This window comes from Littorina saxatilis, linkage group LG6, assembly GCF_037325665.1.
Source record: "Littorina saxatilis isolate snail1 linkage group LG6, US_GU_Lsax_2.0, whole genome shotgun sequence".
In the NCBI taxonomy this organism is placed as follows: Eukaryota; Metazoa; Mollusca; class Gastropoda; order Littorinimorpha; family Littorinidae; genus Littorina; species Littorina saxatilis.
Genome location: NC_090250.1, coordinates 56,965,719 through 56,985,523, shown reverse-complemented (window position 1 = coordinate 56,985,523; position 19,805 = coordinate 56,965,719). Strand labels below are relative to the sequence as shown.

At 40.9% G+C, this 19,805-nt stretch overlaps 1 protein-coding gene across 1 annotated transcript in view; it reads left to right on the top strand.

Annotated features, from left to right (window-relative positions):
- Window positions 1-16,683, top strand: part of LOC138969594 (uncharacterized) — a 59,066-nt gene extending 42,383 nt beyond the window's left edge. Inside the window, exons 4-5 of the mRNA XM_070342447.1 lie at window positions 12,115-12,234; window positions 14,028-16,683. Of these exons, the coding sequence (XP_070198548.1) occupies window positions 12,115-12,234; window positions 14,028-14,437 (530 nt within the window). The 3' untranslated portion in view covers window positions 14,438-16,683. The remainder of the gene's footprint in view (window positions 1-12,114; window positions 12,235-14,027) is intronic.
- Window positions 16,684-19,805: the final 3,122 nt, after the last annotated feature.

Sequence of the window (19,805 nt, the reverse complement as noted above, 5' to 3'; positions counted from 1 at the left end):
ACTGACCCTATTCTCTTGTTCACTTTGTATAAGAATAAAAAGCAGTATCAAGTAGCGTTAACTTCAAGTGTGACCGACATTATGTTGTTGTCTGGCTCCAAAATGCATTGACCAATCGCCGAAAGGCGCTGACGCCATTGCATGATTGGAAGCAAGCGATTAAAAATGGGCGTCGACAGAGCCAATGAAGGGGGATACCAACTTGCAGTTCTCACTTACTTGTGGTTGTGTTCAGTTGTAGTGAATGTTTACTGAGCCTGAATTTGCTGTGCAGAGGATGTTACATGTAAAACACGCCTGTGTTGCACAACATTGGAAAATTTGCCTTTGACAAGTGATTTTCATCAGTGCACTTATATTAGATTTTTTCATGTGTACAATTTTTGTGCTATTTGATGGTTTAAAAAAAAGTAAGCTTATGCTGCAACAGAAATTAATGGTAAAAACCCCAAAATCAGCAACAGAAAATAAAAAAACCATTCCGGTCAAAAATCCAAACTGATGTTAAGTGTTTATCTGCTTCACATCAAACATTTTTGTTTAAGTACAGCAGGGGTTATGTTTCTGATATATTTATTGCACATGAGCAAAAGCTTTTTTTCACATTGGCCTTCTACGGGTGCAATTCAGTCTGCACTGCATGTGCTGGACTGCTTTTTATCAGTTTTGTTCTAGTTATCCTTTCTTCTGGTCATCTTGAAGCCTATTTGATAATGTTGAAAACTGAAGCTTTATTTTTTGTATTGGGTATTTTCCAGGTTGACTGAGTTGCTTGTTCATGCTTAAATATGTGCCTAAGGTTCACAGCCATATGTCAGGGTCAAATGTCCTTCTTTTTTATACAGTATATTTTTTTTCAATTATTGGAAAGTTCGTTAGGGTTAATATTATTTTTGATCAAATGAACACTTGACCTTTAATTGTTTTCATAAATAAAATGTGGACTGCAAATTATTTTGTTTGTTTAAGTAAGAGACTGTGCTCTTCGAATGCATTACAATTATTGTGGGATGTGCGTAAAGTGATCGTGTTGTCTGCGTGAGAGTGTGTAATTTGTAAAGCAATTTTGTGGCTTGCGTGAGATTTCGTAAAGTGGAGGTGTCGACTGCGTGAGATTGCGTAAAGTTGTTGTGAGAGTGCGTAAAGTAGTCGTGTCAACTTCGTGGGAGTGCTTAAAACAATTGTGACATCTGCGTGGAGAGTGCGTAAAGCAATTGTAACATCTGCGTGGAGAGTGCGTAAAGTAGTTGTGTCACCTGCGTGAGTGCGTAAAGCAATCGTGACGTCTGCGTGTGAGCGCATACTTAGTCTTCATGTTGCATAAGTGTGCGCTGGGGGCGCGTATGGTCTTCGTTATCTGAGCGAAAACGAATTCGTCACGCACTGATTTCGATTTGCAAAAACGCGCGCGTATCGAGTGCGTCTTTCGCAGTTGGAACGCATTATTTGGCGACTGCGAGACGCATTCGCTGCGCATAATTTTGCTGGCTGGGGTGATGATAAAGATGACGATGATGATGATGATGATGATGATGATGAAGATGAGGCATGAAGAGCATACATATGTGGTTATTCATAAAATAAAATGCATATGTAACCGAGTGCCAAATGTACTTTACCCTGACCACGTGGTCAAATAATACAGAGTGCCCCTTTCTCACCAAGCTCAAACACTCAAAGCAACCGACACAAGTTAAATTACCAGGTTCTTTATTTCCATAAGATGATGAGGGGAATATGTGGGAAAGCGGGGGTTTACCTTCAATACAAAACTTCCAATGTATTACTCTCTAGGACTAGAACAACACAAAACAACACTCTAAATCCTTTACTCTAAAGCTATACTTTAGATTCCCACTCTAAAACTATGCTTTAAAACAATACTTTAAACCTCCCTCCAAACTACACTCCAAAACTCTACTCTAAATCCTTACTCTCAACGTTAATAAAAAATAAAAAATAAAACACAATAGAACTCTAATCTAAAACAAACGAAATCTAAAAAAAACAACCTAAAAGCAATTCTTAAAAAAAAAAAAACTAACAAAACCTAATTAAAACCTCGTCTCCTAAATCACAGAATGCACGTCATAAGCATACATAAACAACTCAACAATTTCAACCACCACAAACTAAATCCTTTAACAACAAAACACATCATTCCTTCCGAATAACATACCTACAATTCAGTTCTCTCAAACACTCAACCGGTTTTCTAAAACATTCAATAAACAAAAGTTTTCCCGAACATTCAACTCACAAAACAATCTACTTGAACATTCAAATAAATCCTCCCAACGCATGTCACAACCTGCACACTTTAATGCTGTTTTACCCATTATATAAAAATAGCATATGAATAACATACCCGTCTCAGAAAAATCACATCACGGTTTCTTTCCTGTTCGTAGCAAACCTGCCTCCCGACCGCTCACTGGATACGTCTGTTTTGTTTGAAACCCCAGCGAAAAGTGAATACACAACATCCCGCGTGCCTACGTAAAACAAATTCAACTCAGCGGGGTGTCGGGTACCGAAAAGCGATCATTTTACCTATGCAAATTTAAGAATCAGCTCTTCCGCCAGACCATTTCAATACAGACAAAACACAGTCTCGGAAACCTTAGTGGATCCCCGATAGTACAGGTTTGAGTCCTCGATAGCACAGAGGTACCACGAGTTCACGAGTTAAACGGATGCACAAAAGTACATGTGTACCGTAACTGTCGTTCCCAAGCTTACACATACTATGCAAGTAATTATAAGTACACGCTGGTAGCAATCGAACATGTACCAATAGTACAACAAATATGTTCAGAATATACAATGCACAGCATATCTTTGGCGTAATACTAAGTGTGGTAAATCAAAACGCGTTAAACTACTCAGACATCAAGTGTTTTTTTGACACGAGAGAGCGAGAGAGAGGGGAGAGAAAGAGAGAGGGTGAGAGAGAGAGGGGGGAGAGATGGAGAGAGGGAGGAGAGAGAGATGGGGAGAGCGAGATAGAGAGGGGGAGAGCGAGAGAGAGAGGTGGGGTGGGGGTGGGGGGGGGGGGGTGGCTGTTGGATGATAACATTGTGAAAGAGGACTTGGTGTGAAAAACTAACCAACGGTAAGTACAGTGCGTAATGCAAGTCAAACTCGTTAGCGATGTTACCGTCATATTATTTGTGTGTCTTTGGATTTAAGGCGCTTATATTTTGTATTGATGCTGTAATTAAGATTATTATATCTAAGAGTGTAAGGTGCTTAGAACTATTTTAGGATTTGCGCCCTGGTAATACCCTTATTATTATTACCGTGATATTATACAACAGTTACACGAACATGGCATGGATGGGGGTGCCAAAAGAATATGGGCTAATGAAAATAATGTTATTTTGGTCAGTGGAATTTCTAGAGATCAACTGATTTCTTAATCAATCAGTTTTACAGGAAGTTACGTCATTACCACTGTCGATGCTGACGGTATGGCCAACAAATAATTGATTGTTGAGACGTTATCTTTCGTGAGTCAGAGCGGAGAGAGAGAGAGAAAGAGAGAGAGAGAGAGAGAGAGAGAGAGAGAGGGAGTGTGTGTGTGTGTGTGTGTGTGTGTGTGCCTGTCTGTCTGTGTTAGGGTAGGGGGGGGGTGTCATAGCGAGAGGGAATGTGTGTGTGTGTGTGTGTGTGTGTGTGTGAGTGTGTGTGTGAGTGTGTGTGTGTGTGTGTTTGAGTGAGTGTGTGTGTGTGTGAGTGTGTGTGTGAGTGTGTGTGTGTTTGTGTGAGTGTGTGTGTGTGTGTGTGTGTGTGTGTGTGAGTGTGTGTGAGTGTGTGAGTGTGAGTGTGTGTGTGAGTGTGTGTAAGTGTGTGTGTGAGTGTGTGTGTGTGAGTGTGTGTGTGTGTGTGTGAGTGTGTGTGTGTGAGTGTGTGAGTGTGTGTGTGTGTGTGAGTGTGTGTGTGTGTGTGCGTGTGTGTGTGAGTGTGTGTGTGAGTGTGTGTGAATGTGTGAATGTGTGTGTGAGTGTGTGTGTGTGTGTGTGTGTGTGTGTGAGTGTGTGTGTGTATGTTTGAGTGTGTGTGTGTGTGTGTGTGAGTGTGCGTGAGTGTGTGTGTGTGTGCGTGTGTGTGAGTGTGTTTGTGTCTTTGGATGTGCGTTTGTCTGTCTAGGAGAGCGGGGTAACAAGGGGGGGCGGGGGGTCCGGGAGAGTCATAGAGAGTGTGTATGTATGTGTTTGTGTGCGCGCGTGCATGCGTTCGTGCGTGTGTGTTTGTGCACGTAAATGCACGCGTGTATGAGCATGTAAATGCGTGCGTGCGTGTGAGTCTGTCTGTTCGTGTGTGTCTGTCTGCATTTCTGCTGTTGATCGGCGTGTATATGTTTGACCGCGTAATAAAAAGATATTTTAATGCGTCACCTTCGATTTCCCACGGTGGGCCATTTGCAAGGATTAACCAATACAATTTTCATGAGCACTCGCACCCTCCCCTGTGACAGATGATAAATTGACCACACTCCCCGACAACCACAAAATGCACAGAACCAGGTTTCCACATTAAATCCGAGAGCGTAGCAGTTCGTCTTCGCATAAGCCTATACGTTCAACGCGCAAAAGAAGAAGAAAATCGCAATCAATTTGCGCGCGGAATGCGTTTGAGCAGCACTACAAAACACAATGTCGGCAAAAGAGCATTTGGAGTGGATATTATTTTGTGAAGGGTGGGAAGGGGGTGTGAAAGGGGTGGTGTAGAGGGTGCCAGGATAAATGTCCTACTGAGGTAACCCAACAATACAATTATTCCGTGGAAAGCCACAAGCTGAAATCGTGTCAGTGCATAGTGTGATAAACATCTGTGCGGTGTAAACCTTGCTTCGTGTGTAAGTATGATTTGATTGAAGGGGAGGGTGTGTTTTGTCTATTCCTGGGTTCCTTGATTCTGTATATGTCTGGCATGCTAATAGCACTCTAAACAACGAAGTGACTGTGGTAAGATGAACAAAGTAAAAAACAAAGGAATACTGTACTCACCGATACAAGAACGAGACAAGACGGTACGAATTTTCGCTTATGGAAGAAAGGTTTTTTCAAACCTTGTTCGTTCCGTGTTGCGTCTGCTTTTTACATTTAGTCAAGTTTTGTGGCATGTAGCTTATTAACCACATTACTAAATGATGAGTTAGTGTAAAATTCCCAGCGGCAAACAGAAAACACAAGTGTTATTCCGATAACGTACCAGCTAGACCAGCATTTGGAAGTCGACTCTGTTATAGTAGACTACACTGAAATACGACTGCATCAGTTCAGTAAATGAATGGTTTCCGAATTATGAATCGAAAACGTGTAGGGTTAAGAACGTTCTTACCATGTATAACACTTATTACCAGCCTGCCTCATGCGTGCAGACGAGCAATTGTTGTTTTTGAAATGAGACTGCAGTGCAGTGGTTCGATTGCCCTAGCCGCCTAGCAGACGACATAAACCCCGCAGCAAATTAACATGTTGGGCAAATGTGAACAAACAAACGATGGGGACATAATACGTGTAGGGTTCACAGCATTCTTACGGTTCATATATAATAATAATAATAATAATGGTGATTTTTATAGCGCTTTCGAACACACAAAGCGCTTTACAAAAGCAATAACAACATCATTACTAGAATGACGCCATTGACGGAATAGAACACAATCATAAACACTTTACAACAAAACCAAAAACAAAACATAAATGTTACAAAAATCCAGAGGCTCTTACAGGAACGAACTCTCAGTATACACAACAATTATAATGCGCACACACACACACACACACACACACACACACACACACACACACACACACACACCCACACACGCCCACACACACGCACACACACACACACACACACACACACACACACACACACACACACACAGAGTAAACATTGTTCATCCGAAAGTGCACATTCACAGGGTCGCGACAACTACATCATCAACATTAACCTTCTAGAATGCTTCTCTGAAGACGTGAGTCTTGAGATTTGCTTTGAAAGAAGGCAGAGATGGACTGAGACGTAGAGACAAAGGGAGTTTGTTCCAGATATAATCAGCTGCGACTGATATAGTACCAGTCTCCCCGATGAGTGAAGATACAACACGAGAAACATACCACATTTACTTTGAAAATGTGCTAACCGTGGCCTTGGAGTCAATTCAAGGGGCAACACTCTGCACAGTCAATCTGTCGAAGCTCGATGAAGGTTTCGAATCGCAAATAACTAAGAGCACAGTCCTTTCTCCGAGTTTAAATGAGGTCTCTATGAAAGATCATCACTTTTTAGCTTAACGCTACACTGGAATTTACCAACAGAAATTAAAACAAGAGTTTGCGTGTGACGAAAGCACGACACACTTGAGACAGCCCACACAAAAGTAGATCTGACACAAACCTGACCACACAGTTACGCCTATCCAAATGCGCGTTGCAAAATGTGCGTTTTGAATCTTCTTTTTTTCTCTGGCGGTACTGACAATATCGTTATTGAAACAAGCCCAGTGCACTAAGGGATTTATAGAGCAAATCTCGAAAATAATTATTGAACTCAGCGCTATGCGCTTCGTTCAATAATGAATTTTCTCGATTTGCTCTATAAATCCCTTAGTGCACTGGGATGTCTCAATAACCTAAATGATAATAATAATAGTGCATAATATTTATATAGCGCATGTATCCAGGGTTTAACCCTGCTCAAAGCGCTGTACAATCACGACAACATAACATTATCTAACGTGCAATCGCACACAAATCAAAGAATAACACATCGGTAAGAAAAGAACCCAAAGAACCGTGTGGTGTAGCTTTGTTTGGTCTGAATCAATGGTGTGGTATAGCTTTGTTTGGTCTGAATCAATGGTGTGGTATAGCTTTGTTTGGTCTGAATCAATGGTATGGTGTAGCTTTGTTTCGTCTGAATCAATGGTGTGGTGTAGCTTTGTTTCGTCTGAATCAATGGTGTGGTGTAGCTTTGTTTGGTCTGAATCAATGGTGTGGTATAGCTTTGTTTGGTCTGAATCAATGGTGTGGTGTAGCTTTGTTTCGTCTGAATCAATGGTGTGGTATAGCTTTGTTTGGTCTGAATCAATGGTGTGGTATAGCTTTGTTTGGTCTGAATCAATGGTGTGGCATAGCTTTGTTTTGTCTGAATCAATGGTGTGGTGTAGCTTTGTTTGGTCTGAATCAATGGTGTGGTGTAGCTTTGTTTGGTCTGAATCAATGGTGTGGTGTAGCTTTGTTTGGTCTGAATCAATGGTGTGGTATAGCTTTGTTTGGTCTGAATCAATGGTGTGGTATAGCTTTGTTTGGTCTGAATCAATGGTGTGGTATAGCTTTGTTTGGTCTGAATCAATGGTGTGGCATAGCTTTGTTTTGTCTGAATCAATGGTATGGTGTAGCTTTGTTTCGTCTGAATCAATGGTGTGGTGTAGCTTTGTTTGGTCTGAATCAATGGTGTGGCATAGCTTTGTTTTGTCTGAATCAATGGTATGGTGTAGCTTTGTTTCGTCTGAATCAATGGTGTGGTGTAGCTTTGTTTTGTCTGAATCAATGGTGTGGTGTAGCTTTGTTTCCGTCTGAATCAATGGTGTGGTGTAGCTTTGTTTGGTCTGAATCAATGGTGTGGCATAGCTTTGTTTTGTCTGAATCAATGGTATGGTGTAGCTTTGTTTGGTCTGAATCAATGGTGTGGTGTAGCTTTGTTTGGTCTGAATCAATGGTGTGGTGTAGCTTTGTTTGGTCTGAATCAATGGTGTGGTGTAGCTTTGTTTGGTCTGAATCAATGGTATGGTATAGCTTTGTTTGGTCTGAATCAATGGTGTGGCATAGCTTTGTTTTGTCTGAATCAATGGTATGGTGTAGCTTTGTTTCGTCTGAATCAATGGTGTGGTGTAGCTTTGTTTTGTCTGAATCAATGGTGTGGTGTAGCTTTGTTTCCGTCTGAATCAATGGTGTGGTGTAGCTTTGTTTGGTCTGAATCAATGGTGTGGCATAGCTTTGTTTTGTCTGAATCAATGGTATGGTGTAGCTTTGTTTGGTCTGAATCAATGGTGTGGTGTAGCTTTGTTTGGTCTGAATCAATGGTGTGGTGTAGCTTTGTTTGGTCTGAATCAATGGTGTGGTGTAGCTTTGTTTCGTCTGAATCAATGGTGTGGTGTAGCTTTGTTTGGTCTGAATCAATGGTGTGGTGTAGCTTTGTTTCGTCTGAATCAATGGTGTGGTGTAGCTTTGTTTGGTCTGAATCAATAGTGTGGTGTAGCTTTGTTTCGTCTGAATCAATGGTGTGGTGTAGCTTTGTTTCGTCTGAATCAATGGTGTGGTGTAGCTTTGTTTGGTCTGAATCAATGGTGTGGTGTAGCTTTGTTTCGTCTGAATCAATGGTGTGGTGTAGCTTTGTTTCGTCTGAATCAATGGTGTGGCATAGCTTTGTTTCGTCTGAATCAATGGTGTGGTGTAGCTCTGTTTCGTCTGAATCAATGGTATGGTGTAGCTTTGTTTCGTCTGAATCAATGGTGTGGTGTAGCTTTGTTTCGTCTGAATCAATGGTGTGGCATAGCTTTGTTTGGTCTGAATCAATGGTGTGGTGTAGCTTTGTTTCGTCTGAATCAATGGTGTGGTGTAGCTTTGTTTGGTCTGAATCAATGGTGTGGTGTAGCTTTGTTTCGTCTGAATCAATGGTGTGGCATAGCTTTGTTTCGTCTGAATCAATGGTGTGGTGTAGCTTTGTTTCGTCTGAATCAATGGTATGGTGTAGCTTTGTTTCGTCTGAATCAATGGTGTGGTGTAGCTTTGTTTCGTCTGAATCAATAGTGTGGCATAGCTTTGTTTTGTCTGAATCAAGGGTATGGTGTAGCTTTGTTTCGTCTGAATCAATGGTGTGGTGTAGCTTTGTTTCCGTCTGAATCAATGGTGTGGTGTAGCTTTGTTTGGTCTCAATCAATGGTGTGGCATAGCTTTGTTTTGTCTGAATCAATGGTATGGTGTAGCTTTGTTTGGTCTTAATCAATGGTGTGGTGTAGCTTTGTTTGGTCTGAATCAATGGTGTGGTGTAGCTTTGTTTGGTCTGAATCAATGGTGTTGTGTAGCTTTGTTTGGTCTGAATCAATGGTATGGTATAGCTTTGTTTGGTCTGAATCAATGGTGTGGCATAGCTTTGTTTTGTCTGAATCAATGGTATGGTGTAGCTTTGTTTCGTCTGAATCAATGGTGTGGTGTAGCTTTGTTTTGTCTGAATCAATGGTGTGGTGTAGCTTTGTTTCCGTCTGAATCAATGGTGTGGTGTAGCTTTGTTTGGTCTGAATCAATGGTGTGGCATAGCTTTGTTTTGTCTGAATCAATGGTGTGGTGTAGCTTTGTTTGGTCTGAATCAATGGTGTGGTGTAGCTTTGTTTGGTCTGAATCAATGGTGTGGTGTAGCTTTGTTTGGTCTGAATCAATGGTGTGGTGTAGCTTTGTTTCGTCTGAATCAATGGTGTGGTGTAGCTTTGTTTGGTCTGAATCAATGGTGTGGTGTAGCTTTGTTTCGTCTTAATCAATGGTGTGGTGTAGCTTTGTTTGGTCTGAATCAATGGTGTGGTGTAGCTTTGTTTCGTCTGAATCAATGGTGTGGTGTAGCTTTGTTTCGTCTGAATCAATGGTGTGGCATAGCTTTGTTTCGTCTGAATCAATGGTGTGGTGTAGCTTTGTTTCGTCTGAATCAATGGTATGGTGTAGCTTTGTTTCGTCTGAATCAATGGTGTGGTGTAGCTTTGTTTCGTCTGAATCAATGGTGTGGCATAGCTTTGTTTGGTCTGACTGAATCAATGGTGTGGTGTAGCTTTGTTTCGTCTGAATCAATGGTGTGGTGTAGCTTTGTTTGGTCTGAATCAATGGTGTGGTGTAGCTTTGTTTCGTCTGAATCAATGGTGTGGCATAGCTTTGTTTCGTCTGAATCAATGGTGTGGTGTAGCTTTGTTTCGTCTGAATCAATGGTATGGTGTAGCTTTGTTTCGTCTGAATCAATGGTGTGGTGTAGCTTTGTTTCGTCTGAATCAATGGTGTGGCATAGCTTTGTTTTGTCTGAATCAAGGGTATGGTGTAGCTTTGTTTCGTCTGAATCAATGGTGTGGTGTAGCTTTGTTTGGTCTGAATCAATGGTGTGGTATAGCTTTGTTTGGTCTGAATCAATGGTGTGGCATAGCTTTGTTTTGTCTGAATCAATGGTATGGTGTAGCTTTGTTTCGTCTGAATCAATGGTGTGGTGTAGCTTTGTTTCGTCTGAATCGCCACAATTGTCTTTAGTGGCACTTGGTAGTCAGTTTCACAGCAGTAAAACGGTGTCACTGATCCAAGTACCAACCGTTTGAAAAGCCATTAATCTTCCCTGGAGTCTTCCACCCTTCGTGTTGGAGCACAGGCGAAGGTATCGTCCACTGGACTACTACTATCACAGAAAGACTACAAGGTACGTCACTCACCTTCGAGTCTTCTGTGTTCTTGGAATCGCTTCCTGGGGAAAAATATTGTTCAAGACGGTTTGCCTCTTCCTACAGTCTGTGTAAGGTCAAATAAATACAGTTGAATGATTGTTTGAACTGTATGTACCTTTAATTTTCAGCTTCCGTCCGCTGCAGGTTGTTATTAACCATCATTTCGACGAATCTTCGTTTGCGAGCCGCCAACTTCCACTTGCTGTCAAAATCATGCATCCGCACCGAATATGCATACCAGCGCTCATTGGTCTAAAACATATGTAAATATTGTGCAGAAAAGGGAAGCTACCCACGGGAAAAATAATCATCGAATATCCTATTATTAACCAATGAGCGCTGGTATGCATATTCGGTGCGGATGCATGATTTTGACAGCAAGTGGAAGTTGGCGGCTCGCAAACGAAGATTCGTCGAAATGATGGTTAATAACAACCTGCAGCGGACGGAAGCTGAAAATTAAAGGTACATACAGTTCAAACAATCATTCAACTGTATTTATTTGACCTTACACAGACTGTAGGAAGAGGCAAACCGTCTTGAACAATATTTTTCCCCAGGAAGCAACTCCAAGAACACAGAAGACTCGAAGGTGAGTGACGTACCTTGTAGTCTTTCTGTGATAGTAGTAGTCCAGTGGACGATACCTTCGCCTGTGGTTGGAGTCAGTACCCTGCTTTGAGTGAACAACAATACGTTCTGTGTTCAAAGGGTCGCTAACTGTCAAGTCTACTAGCTTTTACGCCGTAAGTTATTCAGGTTGTAAATTCACTGAAACCGTTGATCTTGCAGGGAGTGTCGGCCTATGTATATGGTCGTACAAGCAAAGAGTGTATCCCTACGGACTTTCCGTAGGGATACACTCTTTGGTACAAGTAAGCTAATACAATGTACTTTATTCAGGGTCACGCTCTTTTGCCGGCTTGTAGAGGCCACTTGAGCGCGTCGTTCCGAAAGGCAGAATTGTCTTTGTGGCTTTCTAGCCGGGACCTTGTTTTCGCTGCAAACTACAATTAATTATTGATACAAGATCATCGATCATATGTACAGCAGACGACACCAAGTCGTGACCGGCTCAAACCGATAAGAAAACATTACTGTGTGACAAGTGTAAATGACTTTCTCGCTTTTGGTCTCAAATAACTAATGAGCATAGTTAATCACAAAATTGACCAGCGGAACGCTAGCCCAATGACACACTAGCCCAGTGACACACAGTGACACACTAGCCCAGTGGCACACAGTGACACACTAGCCCAGTGTTCTATTGTCACGGTGGTCTATTGACATTGAAGTTCATTGATACTCAGTGTTTTTCTGTGACCGATGCTCCATTGACGCGGTTCTCCAGTTACTAATGATGGTATCTGTTTGGTACGTTTTGGTATGGGATAACGGTGTGTGTGTGTGTGTGTGTGTGTGTGTGTGTGGTGTGTGTGTGTCTGTCTGTGCGTGTGTGTGTCTGTGCGTGTGTTCTAGTATATAACCTATTTGTGAATCCATGCATGTGTTTGTGCAAATCTCTGTCACAGTTTCATGCGCGAATGCACTAGTTATGCAAACACATGTGCTCCTGTGTCCCTGTCAGTCATTGTGTCTCTGTGCATGTGACGTTACTATGCATGTTGCAGATCCGGTGGGTCGTCAAGCCATCATGTACACGGAGATCAACTATTTCCTGATGTGCCTCAGTGTGCTCGTCATCGGAGGACTGGTGGGCGGTACTCTCTTTCTCTACCTCAGAGAATTGGGTAAGTACAATCTTTACGCGTGCACACACGAACAGACAGAAAGAAGACATGAGAGTAGACATTCATCAACAGGGAGGAAATAAGGCTTGCCAAATTCAAACCAAATTTGATCAGTTATAGTCAAGCCTGCTGTAGTATGAGAAACAAGGGAGACTGATATACACGCTAGGCGTGTTACTAGGAGTGTTACTAGGAGTGTTACTAGGAGTGTTACTAGGAGTGTTACTAGGAGTGTTACCAACAGCTTAAACATCATTTTAATGTGTCCATTGTCCTCAACACCAATAGTGAGGTTGAAAAGGGAATTCTTCCGTCAGAATGCTAAAGATCTTGCGTACGTAATCAAAGACGCATGGCAATAGTCACAGATAGATTGAATTTGAAACAGACACGACGTGAGATTAAACGAACAAATACTGAGTAACATCGTGCAGATACAAACTGCACGGACAAACAAGGAACTAATTCCAGAAAAGCTAACAACAAAACCAGATAAATGCACACGAAGAAAGACAGACAAGCACACACACACACACACACACACACACACACACACACACACGTACGTCTCTCTTTCTCTCAGGCAGATCCCTTAAAGGCCTAACTCTAAGTACAATCCTGGCTCTAGCAATGTTCTTGCTCTCTCCAACCTCGTCTCTCTATCTCTATGTGACAGGGGAGGCTACCGCTGCCAATATCCAAAAGCATATTGGCAATAACAAAGACGCATGGTTCCGGTTTACCCATCTGTACCACACCGATGTTTTAATCGACAACAGCATAGACTGACAACTTGAAATTCTTCTCGGGAATGTTTTTCAGCTTTACAAATGTCGATAGCATACCCTTTTCTGCTAACTTCCTGATGAAACAGGACTAAACCAATTATTTTCTGTCCCCAAACACCAAAGTGCCCAAAGTCGAAAGATGTAGTACAAACAGGGGAGTAAAACGGAACAGCCGTTTTTGTGTGCCTGTGTGAGCTCAGTTGCATGCTGACTGACACAAACTTTCGCATTCGGCTTTTCTTATCTCGTAACTCCACACTAAATACCCCACTTCCCCTCCGAAGTATTGATGTACAACCCATGGCACTAACATTCATGTAGTCGTTTATAACTGAGGTTGAAAAATTCGCTTCATGACGAGACAAGTATACATGCCATTCACCCAAACTGAAAACTTAGCCGCTGCCGTCTGCTCGCGTTGTTCGGATTAGCTGTTCTCTTCTCCTCCCCTTGTTGCATCCTTGTTCTTCAGTTGTTTATAGTTTTCCGTTGATGTTGTGTTTTGGTCTTCTTCATAAGTAGTCTTGTTCAAAATTTGAAAAACTCAAACTTCTTTTTGTTGTATACGAATGAACTAACAAAAAGCTGTTTAACAGCTGTGTTATCAAAACCTGAGATCAACGCATCGACGCAAAAACTGTCATTTTGTAAGTTTGGAACAACAAATCAAGGTCAGAACAGCTATATAATCGCTATTGTGTTTTCAGCGTAGCAATAGGGTCCGATATTTAGACTCGAACAAGTATAATGCGACTCGTCTTCGACTCGTCGGCATCATACTTGTTAAATCATTGGAAACATTGAATTCAGGACAAACAAATAATGGTATCACAGTGTATGTTCAGTTTTGTCCTGAATCAAACGTTCCAATTGTCTTTCTCTCATTCTTTCTTCTTTTTTTTTGTTGCTCGTTTGTTTTTTTAGTTTGTTTTTGGTTTGTTTTTTATTTTGTTTGACACACACTGCCTTTGTTTGACACACACTGCCTTTGTTTCCTTCTTTCAGGACTAAGTCGGTCACGGAAGAAACAACACAGGGTGGACGTGCTGAAAAGACGACGCCAAGGTTTCAGCGGACAGTCGGGTATGCCTTCTCGGGTGGGAAGCGGGGTATCCAACAACGTCACCCACCCGTTAGCCCCATTCAACCACTTCAACCACTGCCATACGGATGGGGGTGGTGGTGGAGGTCCGCGTGGCTGGGAGAGGGAGGAAGGTGACACAGACCTGGATGCGCAGAGAACTCGTTTCGAGGTCGGCAGCCTGGTGACGTCACGAGTACTGGACATGAAGCCACTGGAGACGATGGGCAAAATGACGTCACACGTAAACCACAATCATCACCATGACCGCTCGCGCGTGCATAGTGACGAGCACTCGACGTCACAGACTATGACTGAAATTGTTTCTCCATGAACTATTACAAAACACTGGTTGTAAAATGCATCGGTCAATCCAAAACCGTATTTCATTCCGTTGTAAGCGAGCGTACAACCCGCAAGTACAAGTGTGTACTCTCACGCCGTAGACGGTGGCTGCATGGGGAATTGCCTCCGCACTAACTTACACTGCTGAAGAACAACACGCAGGGTGAGTTTGTGCACAAAATCGTCTCTGTTTTTTTCCAAAATGACATATCATCACATTACTGGCGTTTGTACTTCGACCTAAGGTGTTATAGCATCCCATCGTCGATTTTATTCTTTTCTTCGATGCATTTGTTAACGTTGAGTTTCGATTATTTATGCTTTTCTTGCAAAGTTTGCGTAAATTCTGACTTCCCACAGTTATTACGGAAAATCAAGGTTATCAATCAAACTGCAGTCTATTGGAATATCATTATTGTTTATTAGTTGACATGTGGTCCAAGTTGTGTCATCCAAAGTCACGCGGTTGGAGCGTAATTCTTGAACTTGTCTGTACCACGACTGATGGATTTTGCGGCTGCCCACCTACGCAATGTATCTTTGCTCAGTTACGGCTGCATGCCTACGCACTTTCTGGCTGCCCACCTATGCGAGTACTACAAATAATAAAATGGTATATTATAGTTAGGGCTCTGTTCGTGACTGTTGCCTGCCTGTGTAAACATAAGACAAGACAGCGTTTATGACTGTAACCTATTTTGTATCCCAAGTAATATAAAGAAATCCGCAGAAATCCGTCCATATTCTCATCTTCGGAAATTTTTGGGAAAGGTGGGTATTATGGATTAGTTTTTTCCAGAACTAAGATGCATGCGTGCTTCTTCTTGTCGATCGCCTTTTACACTGGGATTCCAGCTCCGGGGATGAAGCTGGTGGTCTACTGTAGAGCCTCCACGCCGGGATACGGTGTAACGATGGCCCGCCGTCATATTACCCCCTCAATATATACTCCAGACTAAAATGTTGTTTCCTGGTAAAACTAATGAAGTGAAATTGTATAAGGACGAAAAGCATGTCAGTTTCTTGCATGTGAAGAAAATTGGTGGTGAAATTTAATAGATTTCACCCCAAAATTCGATTTCTTCGAAAACGTGTACCGAGTGGTTACGTCCCTTGAATGAGAAGGGAAACATTTTAGGCTGAATCGAATTTCTAAGTTTAATACAAAAAAATTGGTTCAATAAATTTGGCCCTATGAATGTAAGGTACCCAAGGTCGCTCATCAGTACTATCGAAGGATGTTTTTTTCGTTCAGTGTGGAGTTTATACAAGATCAACGAGGCCAAGAATCGGAATATGACGGCGGGGCCAAGATGTTATCGTCACAACGGTCCGTACAGCTTCTCTAGGAGGCGCGTCGGCCTGCATACGTGCTGATAAAAGCAGTTGACATCAAGCTGATGATAATGTTGGAAACCATTAGGGGCATCATTATGGGATGTTCCCGGGTGCATGTATCCCGATCAGCTGAACTTGACAAACCATTAGGGGCATCATTATATGTTCCCGGGTGTATCCCGATCAGCTGAACTTGACAAACCGTACATACCGAATGAAGACTCGCCCTCCGAGTTGGACGTGCAAGTCCCTTTGCTGTCACTCGTGTTCTCTGGCACTGTGAACATGCATCCTACATGTATGATCGGCATGGAGTTTACCGGATTACCTTTCTTTACGTTATTGGCTGTTGGTTAAACTAATGTTTCCCAGTGGCTCTGTGAACACTGTGCATCCTACATGTATGCATGGAGTTGACCGGTAACAATTGTGTTGACTGTTGGTTAAACTGATCTTTCTCGGTGTTTAACTGCGCTTCATCTTTTGAGTCGAGTGTGCCTTCCTGCATGCTACTTCTTGCCTTTGACAGTTCACCTCACTTCACCTCAGTTCACCTCAGTCAAGTCGGGATCTTTAACCATTCACGGATCGATCGCCTCGCCACGATTCATCACACACCTGGGATCGCAAAGGGGAAACGTTGACGGACTTTACCGGAGTTTGTTGACTTGTTTCCTTTGTTGACTTGTTTCCTTTGTTGACTTGTTTCCTTTGTTGACTTGTTTCCTTTGTTGACTTGTTTCCTTTGCACGTGTATCTGACTAAATGTTTTCCACCGGGACAAGGTGTGTGTGTATGTGTGTATGTGTGTGTGTGTATGTGTGTGTGTGTGTGTATGTGTGTGTGTGTGTGTGTATGTGTGTGTGTGAGAGAGAGAGAGAGAGAGAGAGGGGGGGGGGGGGAGTCCAGTGATTGTTATATATATATATATATATATCTATATATAAATGTTAAACATGAGCTCATCAGCTTTGATTTGTTTGTGTGTGTGTATTTGAGTGCATTTATATGTGCGCGAGTTTGTGGGTGCGTGCGTGTGTCTGCTCTAGTGGCATGCACCTACAATGCAAGTTTACTTAATGTTTGAAGCCCACTCTAGCATGTGTAACACTCTCGACTTTCAGTTTTAATTTAGAAAATATCAATTGTGTTAAGAAAGGGGGTAGGGGATTTTATGTGTTACAATGAATAACACACAAAGCACAATTAATTTTGCTTGTATGGTTTTGCTTGTATGACTTTGTTTTGTCTTTACCCTGTTTGCTTGGTCTTGCGTGCTTGGAGTGTGTTAAGCTTTTGTGTTTGCTTGCATGGAGTATGCTGAGTATGCTGTGTTATGTAGATTGTGGGTCTTGTTCATTGTGTATGGTTTTATTATTAGTTATGTTAATTCTAGTTATTGTAAAGCGCATTGAGCATATATATGATTATGCGCTATAGCAAATGTCCATTATTATTATTATTATTATTAATAAATGTTTCAAAATCTTTTTATTTTCTTTTCTGTCTTTTCTTTTCAAACTAACAAACTTTCCAGAATGAAATACAAGAACAGTGTTCAAACTCAAACCTAGTTAAAACCCAAACCCAGTTAAAACCCAAACCCAGTTAAAACCCAAACCCAGTTAAAACCCAAACCCAATTAAAACCCAAACCCAGTTAAAACCCAAACAAAACCCAAACCCAGTTAAAACCCAAACCCAGTTAAAACCCAAACCCAGTTAAAACCCAAACCCAGTTAAAACCCAAACCCAGTTAAAACCCAAACCCAGTTAAAACCCAAACCCAGTTAAAACCCAAACCCAGTTAAAACCCAAACCCAGTGTTCGTAAGTTGCTTCACAAAATCTCAGAACAAAAACCACTCAGTCAGACTAATGTGAAACCCAGACTGGTTGGCTCTGAAATTAAACACAACGTTTCCACACAACAAAACACAAATAGTATTTAACCAATGTTACTAGAGGCTAGTAATTATGACTAATAATTACCACATAGTTACTGTGTTCAAACACACCACTATCTTTCTATCATTCCACATTATCAACTAGAAACAGCTGATATTTAGACATCATTTACTATTTACCAACTATAAACAGCAAAATCTTCTTCCTAACTCAGGAGTAACATTATGCCTACTGTGATCAATTCCATCTTCATTGACAGAAACAGAAAGACTATATGTTATCCTACAAGACAGTGACTAACCATCTTTGTTCTTCTTTGTAACAATACCACACATCACATGTGTTCCACTCCACCATTGTTACAAACTCAAAACTAGCTACAAGAAGTGTCCATACATAATCACATTTATCTGCAGTGATAAACTGACCATTTTGACCAAACTTCTTCAATTCACAATGTCTAAATCACTTGGAATAAAATCTCACCTCAAACATCTCAAATCACTAGTCACAAACACTTTTGTTCCATAAAACAACAACAGCCAACTTTCCAACTATGCAATGCGCTTTCGGTTATTCCCGCGCATGTGCAAAACTTTCTTTTACTTCAAATTATAATTCAAAACCAAATTTCTTTACAAAACCTAAACCCTATTTAAGTTTTAACTTCAAAACATCAGTAACACACTTATCTTTCCGTCTATGCACTTCATACACTAAATACAAATATTCTGCACCATTTCTGTCAAAAACCCCACCACATTGTCAAATTACAAATATTTCAATTTCGGAACAGATTTACAAAAATAACCACTCCAACTTATACTATTCATCTTGCTAAACTAATAACTAATCATACACCAAGCAGATGACAATGTAAAAATCAGTATTCACCTGATTTAGAACCAAAATGTTGTCCAGAGGTTTCACACCATCTTGACGACTTCTCAAGCAGAGGGCGGAAGTGACGCTAAAACTCTAAATTCCAAACTGGAAGATTTTCTAACAATAAAATCTTTACGACTTATTAAAGTTTATAATTAACACCTAATCAAAAACACTTTTAAAACAGCTTGAACAATGTTATCTAAATCCAAAAATATAAACTGAATTAGCCAAGTTGACAAGACTAATTAAAGGGAGGTAACAATCAATGTTCACATTACCCAAAAAACAACAGTTTCTTCCCTTTAACTACAAACCTAGCTTTATGTACATATTCAAAACAAGTTAGGTTTTGAATGTGTTACATTTAGAACCAAAAAGTGCTCCCAAAAATGTCCCACCAACTTGGCGGCTTTTCAGCGGAGGGCGGAAGTGACGCTAAAACTCTAAAAATCGAACTGGAAGATTTTCTAACAATAAATATCTTAAAATGAAATAAAATATCTTTACAACTTATTAAAGTTTATAATTAATACATAATCAAAATAACACTTTTAAAACAACTTGAACAATTTTATAAAATCCAAAAACATAAACTGAGTTAACCAATTAAAAAAGACTAATGAAAGGGAGGTAACAATCAATGTCCACATAACCCCAAAAAACAACAGTTGCTTCCCTTTAACTACTAACCTAGATCTGTGTACATATTCAAAACAAAATAGGTTTTGAATGTGTTACACATGCAACAGACCTCCATGAGTGAAGGGAGTGAACAATCTGGCAGTTTAAACTCCTGCAGTAAACTCCGTGTGCTCGGTTCTGGTTATGCACAAGTTCAATAACAAATCTAACACTACATGGATCAACCATAACACACACACACACACACACAAAAGATTATTTGTATTCAGCAAGATTATTGTTTTTATGAATAATGAAGTATGTAGTATTCTGTTTGTCTTCATATGTTTATGGAAATTATGCACCACCAATGTAATTTTTCAGATTTGAGACAAAGTTGATCTGATTTGATTAAAACACTCACACACAAACAACACACAGGAGCGATGAACAAATTTTATTGTCATTTTCACTGAAATGTAACAATTAAGAGAAGAATACCTCTGATAAGAGAATATCAATTATTCAAACAGTAACAACAAACTGCATTCATTTGGCTCAGATGCAGGTATGGGCAATGGATTTCTTACAGAACTAAAACAAT